This window comes from Hyperoodon ampullatus (assembly GCF_949752795.1).
Source record: "Hyperoodon ampullatus genome assembly, chromosome: 13".
NCBI lineage: Eukaryota > Metazoa > Chordata > Mammalia > Artiodactyla > Ziphiidae > Hyperoodon > Hyperoodon ampullatus.
In genome coordinates this window covers 2,150,564-2,163,067 of record NC_136926.1, presented here as the reverse complement: position 1 = coordinate 2,163,067, position 12,504 = coordinate 2,150,564, and the positions used below count along the sequence as shown (strand labels likewise).

General features: G+C 50.3%; 1 protein-coding gene across 1 annotated transcript in view; it reads left to right on the top strand.

The window, feature by feature from the left end:
* Nucleotides 1-12,504, top strand: part of ADGRD1 (adhesion G protein-coupled receptor D1) — a gene marked incomplete at both ends in the record, with an annotated part of 143,187 nt that overhangs the window by 49,904 nt on the left and 80,779 nt on the right. The window contains one exon of the mRNA XM_079717164.1: nt 2,357-2,498. Coding sequence (XP_079573290.1) covers nt 2,357-2,498 — 142 coding nt within the window. The remainder of the gene's footprint in view (nt 1-2,356; nt 2,499-12,504) is intronic.

Here is a 12,504-nt window from a genome sequence, read left to right as displayed (position 1 = left end):
TGTTGATGGGTTAATGGCAGGGTGTTAGGAAAATAATGTCTAATAAGATCTTGAGGGGGTGATGATGAAAACAGTGGTTGAGAAACACTGAACTAGCGTGCTGCTTTCTTTTCAGTGTCTTTTTTTTTTTTTTAACGTGTGTGACTTATTCCACGCATGTCTCCTCGTTCTGGGCTTGCACCCGTGACATTTCCCCAGAGAAGGACAATCAGACAGAAAATCAGCCGTGTTCTCTGAGCTTCCAGCAGCCCATCAAGATTCCAACCTCGGTGATATTCAGACATGAGGAATCCATGCCTCTGTTTTGCTACACACCCGGGTCCCTGGTGACCTTCTGTTGGAAAGACCCTCTTGCAGGGTCTTTCCATGAAGTCAGGGCTGGGGCTTTAAATCTTCACAGCGATATTTTTTTAAACATCTCATATTGACAATTCCAGGAAGAGTTCTGTGTGCTCCTGGGGACCTGCTCATTTTTAGGGACACATGTAAGGAGCCTGTGTGCAGAGCCGGGTGCGGTGTGTGAAGGGGAATGGTTGCAGGAGCTGCATGGGTCCCACGGGCTCCAGTCCAGGTCGACAGCTTTGAGGCTAGTTAGTAGGCGCTACTGGTTGAGGGAGGAGGAAGAAGATGGTGCATCCAGCTCCCAGGGGTCGGCTGGATGTTACGAAGACAGTCCTGTGGGCATAAACGCACATGGGGGCAGAATCCCCAGTCGGGCTTTGGAGAGTGAATAGGAGACACGCAAAGTCCAGATTGGGCAAGAGACCCGCAGGCGACTGGGCGGCCCGAGCGCGGGCCGAATGACTCCACGCCGAAAGCATCCTAGTGTAGCTGTCTGAAATTCAGATTCAGGCAACAGACATTTGCTGATTACCTACCACCCGCCAGGCCGGGCGAGGGCTCGAGCAGACACCGAGGACACAACATTCAGATGGGTGTGCATTCTGGGAGTCATCCAGGCACCACAGGTGGCAGGCCCTGAACGTGAACACCTTCTGAGATCTTGCACCCCAGGTTCCTTGCTTGCCTCGCCCTAGTCCTGGCCCTGAATATCATTTCAGCCTCAGAACTCCATGAGACCAGTACTGTGTATATCAGTCAGGATTCTTTTGATTGGGTTGTAAGTGACAGAAACCCCAGCGTAAGCTGTTTTTTAAAAAATTTTATTTATTTTATTATTTTATTTTATTTATTTATTGTTTCTGGCTGCATTGGGTCTCTGTTGCTGCGCGCGGGTCTCTATTTGCGGTGAGCGGGGCTACTCTTCGTTGCGGTGCGCGGGCTTCTCATTGCGGTGGCTTCTCTTGTTGTGGAGCACGGGCTCTAGACGTGCAGGCTTCAGTAGTTGTGGCATGCGGGCTCAGTAGTTGTGGCTCGTGGGCTCAGTTGCTCCGCAGCATGTGGGATCTTCCTGGACCAGGGCTCGAACCCATGTCCCCTGCATTGGCAGGCGGATTCTTAACCACTGCGCCACCAGGGAAGCCCCGTAAACTGTTTTAAGCAAAAGAGGAGTTTGTTGGATCACATAAGCTGAAAGGTGCACGGGCAGCTGGCTTCAGGAGCAGCTCGATCCAGCACCCAGTCGATGTCACTCAGCTCCGTCTCTCAGCTCTTCCAGGGGGTGGATCCCCTTCCCAGTCAGTCTCTCTGCTCATGATTGGAAGCCACTTCTGGGACCTCATGCTTCAGGGCTGATGTCTAGCAGAGAGAAGTGAGAATCTCTGACCCAACGTTTCCTTCTGAATCTTGTTACTTCTTCTCGGATCTTCTTGGACCATGTGTTCACGTCTGAACAGTCAGCGTGGTCTGAGGAATGCAGTGCACTGATGCATTCAGGTCAGGATAGCAGGCTTTACTCTTAGTTAAGGATGAAGTTCCCTCCAAAGCACGTGGGCTGAAAGTGGGGAAGGGATGATCACCTGGAGGGAAGCTGAGGTGCCTTTATCAGGAGAAGGGTGAAGGGCTCCTGGGTGACAAGACAACAGGTATCTATCACACTACTATTTAACACACCGGTTTACAGTTAGGGCAAATAGAGGTCCAAAAGGTAAGTCACTTGTCCAAGGTCAAGTAAATGGATGGCTGAGATTCAGGCTCATTGCTTTGACCCTTCTGTTCTTCCCCACATCCTGGGCCATCCCCCCTTCTTCTATTAGATTATAGACTCTGTGAGGTCAAGGGCTCCATCTCACCTTTTGGTACCAGCATCAAGCCCTACAGAGAGCAGCTCTTTGATAGAAATCAGAGCTCCATCCAAAAAAGATTTCAAAAAACCTCAGGCTTAACATTAAATTTTAAACCGAAGGTTTTTTTCTTTTTTTGTGTGTTTTGTAGTGATTTTTCATTTCTTTCCTAGGATTGCTGAGGCAGCAAATTACAAAAACTGCTTGCTGTCTGTGACCAGCTACCTGATTTCCCTGGAGGTCTTCCCCACGCCGAAGCTCTCCCAGAATTTATCGGGCTCCCCTCTCATCACTGTCCATCTCTGGCACCATTTGGTGAGTTCGAGCGAATTTGTCCTCATTTCTGTTCTTTGATTTCGTTTTGCAGCAAGGAATACTCGTATGTATGATTGTATAAAGCATCTTAGATGGATTGGTGCTGGCCAGGATTAGCATTTCCCTCTTTCTAGCATTCGTTTTCTTGGGATTATTTTTGAACAGCAGTGGAAAATCCCCCGGATGGCACTGGGGTTGGACACACAGTATTGACTTTGGGTAAAAAGGCTTCTAAGAACGGATGTCACTTTCATAGATGTGTGCGCCACAAGCATGGGTATTTCTGATTTACAATAAACGTCGTTTTTGGAGGAGGGGGATATACTGACTGATTCTCCCTTATCTTGATAATAGCTATTAGTAAGTTGGAGAGCTTGGTTCTGTCTGGGAAACACAGTTTAGTGTTTTGAAGAGACTTTTTTTAATGCTTTCGGTCTTGAGTGATGAGCTGTTTGTTTCGCCCCATTGTAACCGTAATTCCCTCTGCCTTCACTTTATCTTTGTCAGTGATAAGAACGACAAATGTACTGGGGACACAGATGTGCACCTGTCCTTTAAAAAGTACGATTTTCCCTGCGTCAGGATCGTGTGCTGTGATACAGTGTTGATTCGACACCTGACGGTGTGATTTTTCAAGGAGTTTATTAAAAAATGCAATATATATATATATATATATATAAAATTTAGTTTATTGAAGTGTAGTTGATTTACAATGTTTTGTTAATTTCTGCTGATTCAGCTATACATATAAGTATATAGATAGATAGATACACACATTCTTTTTCATATTCTTTTCCATGATGGTTTATCATGGGCTACTGAGTGTAGTTCCCTGTGCTATATAGTAGGACCTTGTTTATCCATTCTATATGTACAATAATAAGAACTAAATATATTTTTGATTGCTTGAAGTCATACAAAGACGTTTCCCGCCAGGATTTTCTATTTTGTTCCGTTTTATACTGTTCCATCCCATTCCACCAACATCACCTGAAGCCCTACTATGTGCCGGCCTCTGGGTCCGTCCACGTGTGTTTTCATCCCCTCCTCCATGAGGCGGCCATCGAGGGAAGCCAGTGAGTCAGGACATCGTCGCTCTCACGGCAGCTCCCGTCTCACCCCGCCCCCCGACCCTCATTCCCCACGAAGGTCAGGCCCCTTCTTGGTTCCCTCAGCACCCAGCTGTGCCCAGCTGTCCACACTTCCTGGCCAGTGTTCGTCTGTATTTGTGCTCTCCCAGGCTGATGGCACCGCCCGACGGCCGTTGCTCTGTTCTCTTTCATCCTGACCATTTCGCCGGTTTCTCACGTCCCTCCTTCCTCAGGGAAGGACGTTTTCCTCCTCCTCTTCGGGAACCTTCCCTCCCTTCCTCCGCACCCCGCCCCCGCCGTCTGCCTGCTCCATCCCTGTCTCTCACGCCCTCTCCATCCACAGGCAAACTGTCCTGACCTGAGAATGCCTCTCTCACCCGACCCACCTCTCTCCCTCTCTTTTTGAAGATCACACAACATTTTAAATTGTGGTGAAATACACATAACATAAAATTGACCCTCTGAACCATTTTCAGTCTTGCAGTTCAGCGACATTAAGTACGTTTCACACTGTTGTGCAGCCGTCACCGCCCTCCGTCTCCAGGGCTCCCCTGATCTCGAAAAACTGAGACTCTGTCCCCATTAAACACGAGCTCCCGCTCCCTGTCCTCAGCACTCACCCACCCCCACACCCACCCCCGGCACCCACCCTTCTCCCTTCTGTCTCTATGACTTTGGCTACTCTGGGGGCCTCGTGTAAATAGAGTCATAGAGGATTTGTCCTTTTGTGTCTGGTTTATTTCACTGAGCATCAAGTCCTCAAGGTCCATCCGTGTTGTAGCAAATGTCAGAATGTCCTCCTTTTTTTGGGGGGGGGGCAGTGCCATGCGGCATGTGGGATCTTAGTTCCCTGACTAAGGATTGAACCTGCGCACCCTGCAGAGGAAGCGCAGAGTCTCAACCACTGGACCGCCTGAGAAGTCCCAGAATGTCCTCCTTTTTAAGGCTGAATCATATTCTGTGGTGTGGATGGACTACATACGTTTTGTTTATCCATGCATCCGTCAATGGCCACTTGGGTTGCTCCGCCCTTTAGGCTACTGTGAATAATGCTGCCATGAATGTGGGTGTGCAAGCATCTCTCCAAGACCCTGCTTTTGGTCCTTTTAGGTGTGTACATGCAGAAGTGGCATCGCTGGTTCCCAAGTTCCAGAGACATTATGTGACATCCCCCTCCCCTTCCCTTCTTCAAACCATTTAAAGTCGATTTCTACCATCTCCACTTTCCATACACATTTTCAAACTGCAAAAATGGTCTCACATGTCTCCAGAGACCCCTGCTCACCTGGGCTCCGTCAAGGCCCGTGCTCCGCTGCAGCCCCTGACGCCCCAGCCCCGGGGCTTGCAGTCCACGCCCTGAAGGTGCCGCCCTTTCCCTGGTATCAGCTCCACCTCTGCTGCACCACCTGCTATAACTCCCTAACACAGGGGTTCCTTCAGTTACTTCTCTGAATGCATGGGGATGCCGTGATTTCAGCCATCACCTCCGGGCAGATATTCCCGGTGACACAAAACCCACCTCTTTCCTCAGCCTCGCTCCTGTTTCCGGGCAGGTTTCTCGGCCCCAGGTGTGCAGGTGGGCACGTTACCCCCGAGCCCACACGTCCTCTGTGTCTGTCCTCTGTCACCACATCGCCTTCTCTCCGCTCTGAGCCTGGCACCCTGGCACCCTCCTGGGTCCTGGCCCCTGCGCAGGACCAGCTGTGACCCTATTTTCAGAGCATCCCTCGCACCTGCTATGCCCCGCCGTCCCTCCCCTGGTTCTGCCTGAGCTAGAAGCTTCCTGACTGTTCTCCCTGCTTCATTCTCCCCGAGTTCCAGGCTTATCTTCCAGAAACACATGCCAGATGGTCTCACCTATTTAAAATCTTTCAGTGACTAAGGTTTCCCTGAAGACACATTTCAACTCCAGGCCTCCCGGTCGGTCTCTAGCGGACTTTTCCACTCTGACTTTCTGCCTGAATGTCTGTCTGGAGGAATGGAAATGCTCACTCTCCCGTGAAGTCCAGGCCTGGTGGGCCTCCACCCTTGCATGTGCCCCTCCCTTTGTCTGGAAGGCCTTCTTCCTGCGTCTCTGGGGTCAGTCCCACCTCCTCCATGAAGCCCTCTCTGATGTCCCCAGGGAAGGGCCACGTTTCCCTCTAGGCCGTCTTTGCACTGCGTCAGTACCACCTCCGAGGACCGTATGTTATTATTTATGCAAATCGATCATCTCTTAAGCCAGCCTGTGCGTTTCTGGAGGAGCTGCCCTGGACCCTGTTTGGAATCACTGATTCCTTCCTCACGATGCCCGGCCTTGAGCTTTGGCTCACAGCAGCGGCTCAGTAAATGGTTGTGGAGGAAATGCCGAGCTCAGAGTCAACAGCGCCATAGAAGTAGCCTCGTCAGGAGCTGTGTTGTTACTTGTATATGTTTGTGTGGCTCCTCTTTCTATGGAGAGATGCTCGTCCTCAGGGCAGAGGCTCTTCCCTTGCTGCCATTGTGAGGATGCAGCCAACTCGGCAAGAATGAGCTCGGTGGGCTCAGCCTGGTTGGAAATTTGGTCCCGGCATGAAGCGGCAGCATTTTTAGTGCTTCCAGTGTTGGGGGTTTTGTAATATGGCATCAAGATATGCAAGTCTGTAACCCAAGTGTATAAAAGCAGAGAAGCCTTGCTCTGAACGACTCTGAAAGCGATGTGTGTTTGAGGCTGAAGTGGCCCTAGGGAAGGGGGCTGTGAGTCACGGTGGTCGCTGGGGACCAGGCTATGCTGGGGCTGTGGGTTGTGCTGGGGAGTGGGGGGCTTGGGGACCAGGGCCTGAAGCTGAGGCACGAGGCTGAGCGGGCAGGGGAGGGAGGGGCGGATGGCCTGAACGCAGGGCTTCCCGGTGTCCAGACCCTCAGTGAGTTCACGGGGCGGAGATGTGTCCGTGTGTGCACACACACACACACACACACCCAGGACATGCGCTGACACACAGATACACGCACACATGCAGACCTAGCACACACACAGACACACACACACACCCAGGACACACATAGACCCACCACACACACATAGACACACATGCACACACACCCACTCAGGACATATGCTGACACACAAATACGCGCACATGCAGACCTAGCACACACACAGACACACAGACACACACACACACCCAGGACACACATAGACCCGCCACACACACATAGACACACACGCACACACACCCACTCAGGACATACGCTGACACACAAATACACGCACATGAAGACCTAGCACACACACAGACACACAGCCACACACACCCAGGACACACATAGACCTGGCACACACACACAGACACACACACCCAGGACACACATAGACCCGGCACACACACACAGACACACAGACACACACACCCAGGACACACATAGACCTGACACACACACACAGCCACACACACGCCCACACTCCCACACCCACCCTCCTTGTTAGATCAGGCTGGTGTGAACCTGGAGTTTGAAGAGCGGGGCTGATTTTGTTTTGTGTATCAGGGTTCCCTCCCTCCCTCCCAGCCCCTTTCTGAGTAGGGCCGTCTCCAGGGCCCCCTACCCTCAGGACCTCACCGTCAGCCAATGTCTTTTGTGATGTTCTGCCATAAAGATCCTTACATTAAAAAAAATGTTCTCAGTATTTTCTTAGGAAACCAACTCGAGCCGGTTACTGGTACAATGAAATAAACAAACCAGAGTCCACCGCCCTGATGTCCAGGGGCTTTGCTTTGAGCCCCCGGCGCTCACTATGGTTCTGTGCTGTCTGTGGGTAGGGACGCGGGTCTGACAGACTGTGGCGGCCCGTGTAGCCGGGGCTTCTGCTCCGTGTCTTCTCCAGAATCTCTGTGTCGGGCATGCGTGGGGCCCAGCGTGTGCGTCCTCAGAGCCTGTGTTCAAACCCGTCACAGTGTTTTGCTTCATTTATGTCCCTTGCTTCCCAAACCACAGACTGTCCAGATTCTGACCCTGTCCTTTGGCCGCCCCCAGTCGTGCTGATTTGCAGGTGGTCTCTGCTGCTCTGCCGAGCGTCCCGGCCGGCGCGGGGAGCCTGCTGGGCTGCAGCCTTTCCCAGCTCAGGGCCCTTGGCCGGGCAGCTGGCAGTGACGTAGAGGCTGTTGCAATAGACCGTCCAGCTGAGGAGGATGGAAACGGGGAGCAGGTGCACAGCCCCTTCTAGAAGTGACTCAGGGCACCACCCTGCTGTGGTTAACTGGTCCCCGTAGCAAGTGCCAAAGTCCCCTGCCTAAAAGATGGGTCAGAAATGGTAGTGTTCTGGCCAGTTAGAATTGCTCGCAGCCTCTAATCAGAATCTTAATTTGTAAATCAAGATTGAATGGTCACCTTTCCCTGGTCAACGAAGATGAGACCTTTGCTACCCCCAGAAGGAAGCAAAGCCTGAGAGAAGCAGATTCTTCGGAAACTCCGAGAATTAGAAAACCAAAAGCCAGTCTCTTGAAGAGCTAAGTGCTGTCAGTTTCGATGGCTATTGTCTAAAATTTACTCATCAATCAGGCTTTAGCGCTCTCTGACTGTCAGTCCCAAAGACAGGCCGTCCATCCATCAGGATTGTCATAAAGTTTGGAAGGGATTGAGTCCAATGACAGTGATGTTCTAGCCTCAGTGATGTTTGGCCCGGGAAGTGGCCAAAATGGAAGGTCTGCCCCTCTGCGCGTCTGACACCACCTCCCGGAGGGCCAGCGACGGGGCTGTGGTCAGAGCACAGACCGTGCTGCCTGCCCAGCTCTGACCCATGCGCCTCTCAGTGGTGAGTCTGTGGGAGGCTCGGCGGCCGCCACACCGGAGGAAGCCCAGGCAGGATGCGGATCAGGGTGACCAGCTCAGAGACAGGGGCAGCGTGGCTGCCATAGCCATTCACAGTATGAGCCTTGTGTGGAGGGGTTGGAATCACCCATCTGAAGTCGTTTCATAGTAAGAGAGGCCAGTAATCTAGCGGGTAGTAAGAAAATCTGCATCATGAAACACTCACAAGTCAGCACGAGGGTATAATTTGTCCTCCGAGATGTTTATTCATTGGCTCGTACGCTGACTCAACAAACACCAGCTGTGTGATGTCGAGTGGGGTGTTAGCCTCCGGCCTCCATTTCGTCCTTCGTAAGCCGGGACGGGGGTTAGTTAGCGCTTTTCAGTTCATAGTCTGCGGTGCAGGAAGACTCCAGCCTCGGAGGAACTTTAGCAAAGAGGGCGTTTTCCAGGACATCTTGTAGCTCACAGGGCTGGAGGGAGCTCCACCCAGGGGTGGTCAGGGCCAGACAGGGGCCCTGCGCTGGTGCTGAGTGAGGGCCACCTCTGTGTCTGTGCATGTGTCCCCTCCTCACAATTCAAAGCCCCAGGAGGGCCAGAGGCGGGGAAGTGGGTGTCGTTCCCCCAGTATCACCTGTGTGGGGTTCGTGCACCTTGACAGCTGTAGCATCTAAAAGATGGGGTGGACCATGTGAACAGAAGTCCTGACAAGTTCTAGCCCCAGGACTTCCACCTGAGTCTCAAGATGCACACGTGCTTGGGGACAAGCTCTGAGGGAAGCGCTGGGCTGTCCCCTGTGGGGGGCTGGGGCCCCTGTGCCCTCAGGGTGTTGTACCTTCTCCAGCCATCTGGATGTGGGGAACGGGGTCAGGACACAGGGGGCTTTGGTCCTGCAGATGGGAGAGGGCGATGTGGCTTGCTCAGAGGTAGAGCCACAACTTCTGATTTTTGAAGGGAAGCCACACACCTGGATTTGAAATTGTATCTCTGGAGTTGTATTGTTGGCAGCTAATTCAAATTCGCTGTTAACATTTTCAACCAAAACTCATCTGTGGGTTGAATTGGGCTAGTCGGTCACCAGTTTACAACCTCTATGGTTTTTTTAAGATTTTTATTTGAAATGATTGTAAACTTAAGGAAAAACTGCAAAATAGGACAGAGTTCCCATACACCCAGCTCACCCTAATGTTAATATTTTAAAGTACAGTTCTTGAAACCAGGAAATTAACAGTGATATTAACTAGTCAATAGGCATGCTTTGGATCTTGTCAATTTTCCTGCTTAGGGTTTTTCCATATAGGACCTCACCTGTCTCCTCACCTCCCAGCCTGTCATGGTTCTTCAGCTTCTTGGTCTTGCAGCACCTTGACGCTTGAATTGTCCGGGACACTCACTTTGGAGAACGTCTCTCAGTGTGGGATTATCTGATGTTTTCTCACGACGAGGTTGAGTTTATGCATCTTTGACAAGAACACCACAGAAGTGAAACTGTGCCTTTCTTATTGGATCACACCAGACTGTGTGAGTTTCCTGTGGCTACTGGAACAAAATAACACAGACTAGGGGGTTAGACAACAGACCTTTATGGTCTCACATCCTGGAGGCTGAAGGTGGAGATCAAGGTGTCGTCAGGGTTGTTTCTTCCTAAAGCCTCTTACCTTGGTATGTAGACGCTGCCTTCTTTCTCTCCGTGTCCTTATGTGATCTCTGCCCTCTTCTTATAAGGACACCAGTCATATGGGATTAGGGAACAACCCTATGGCCTTATTTACCTTAATTACCCCTTTAAGGCCCCGTTTCCACATACAGTCACATCCTGAGGTCCTGGGGGCTAGGTCTCCAGCAGATGGATTTGGGGGCACAATTCAGACCAGATGCAGGCAGTAAAGGATGGCATTTATTATCATCAGTGATGCTCACTTTTTTAAAAAATTAATTAATTAATTAATTAATTTTTGGCTGTGTTGGGTCTTCGTTTCTGTGCGAGGGCTTTCCTAGTTGCGGCGAGTGGGGGCCACTCTTCATCGCGGTGCGTGGGCCTCTCACTATCGTGGCCTCTCTTATTGCGGAGCACAGGCTCCAGACGTGCAGGCTCAGTAGTTGTGGCTCATGGGCCCAGCTGCTCCGCGGCATGTGGGATCTTCCCAGACCAGGGCTCGAACCCGTGTCCCCTGCGTCAGCAGGCAGATTCTCAACCACTGCGCCCCCAGGGAAGCCCAGTGATGCTCACTTTGATTGCTTGGTCGGGGGCGGGGGGTGTTTTCCAGGCTTATCCATTGTAAAGTTATCATTTTTCCCTTTGCAAATTATAATCTCTTGTGAGGGAGATACCATGAAACTACACAGCTGTCATACCTCTCATGATACTTTCTCCAAACATTTTAGTGTCCGTCAATGGTTGTTACTGTCGTGTTTTTGCCTAAAGTTGATTTTCTCTCTCCATCATTCTGTCTACATTTATTAGTTGGAACTTTAATGTAAGGACAAATTCTTCAATTATTTATTCATATCAATATGATTCTTGGACATTTTGTTCTGTAGGCTATAATCCACTACTGTCATTATTTATTTTGTTGTTCAAATTGTCCCAGCTTTGACCCTTGGGAGCTTTTTTCCAGTTGGCTTCTGTGGCCTTTTGATGTGCTTTCTTCATTTTTGAGTCTTTCCTTACTTTCTAGCATTAAAGATAGTCTAGGCTCATGGAATCCACCATTTCTCCAAGGAGCCCTGGTTCATTTTATTGGCTAGTGGTGTTTAGAAACCAGGATCTGGGTGCAAAGCGTGCTCATTTCTAGCGGGGTGTCATTGCTTCTGAAATGTATGTATGTACTTAAACCAGCAAACACATGCATTTATATATTTATCTATACCTATCCATCTGTATGTATATGTTAAAAAGTGTAAGTTCATTCTGATAACGCTTTGCAATCAAAGACCACAGGATTCATCCGAGGCTTTTTTTTATATCTTTCCTTCTCCAAAGCTGGCTCTCATGATTCTCAGTATTTTTACTTATTTGTAAAATAAAATCTATTACACATACAGAGTAGTTCAGGATTGCTAACCCATACCCCCGTGGGAAACAAATGTACTAACAAGAGGACAGTATTTGTTCACATTCTCTTTGCCATTAGCTTACACTATACAGTTGAAATTCTGTTTTACAAAGTTAACCAGGTTGGTTCCTTTCTTCTCCCTTCCCTTCAGAGTGGGTTAATCATTTGTGATACAGTTAGCTTCATCTGTGGCTGTTTGTATTCAGTGATGGATGTGCCCCATTCTGGCCAATTTTAGTGATTGATTTATTTGGGGTGGGGGTATGTGACATGTAACCACAGTCCTAAGGGTCAGATCTACACAAGCAGGTGCACTCAGAGGCACGGCACCCCACCCTGTCCTGCTCCAGCCTCTGTTCTTTGCACTCCATCCCCAGCCATGCCCTCTAGGTAAGCAGTTCTCTTAGTTTCTGGTTTATCGTTTCTGTGTTTCGTTTGCATTGAACAAATAGGCGCATGTACATTTTCTTATATCTCCTTTCTTCCAGGAAGGGTAGAGTGCTATAAAAACCCTTTTGGGGGCTTCCCTGGTGGCGCAGTGATTGAGAGTCCGCCTGCCGATGCAGGGGACGCGGGTTCGTGCCCCGGTCCGGGAGGATCCCACGTGCCGCGGAGCGGCTGGGCCCGTGAGCTATAGCCGCTGAGCCTGCGCGTCCGGAGCCTGTGCTCCACAATGGGAGAGGCTACAACAGTGAGAGGCCGGCGTACCACAAAAAAAAAACAAAAAACCCCAAAGCCCTTTTGAACTTTGCAGTTTTTCACTCCACAGTCTACCCTGGAAATCACTCTAAAGCAGTTCATAGAGATCGTCCACATCTTTTCCCTTTTTTTTACAGCTGCACAGCACTCTGCTGTGCGGATTTATTCAACCACCATGTGGTTATCAACTCCCCTCCTGCATGTGGGCACTTGAGTTGGTTCCAATATTTTGCAAGCAATTTGTTGGAGTGAATGACATTGTCTGCCTGTATGCTCCCGTTGTGAGAGGTATAGCCTCTCTTCTATGCTCCTGGAAAAGTGTGTGTCTACTTGCAAGTGGACCCCTCTCCCCAGGCTGCTCTCTTGCTCCTCTGGCTGTTCAGGGGGCAACGGAGT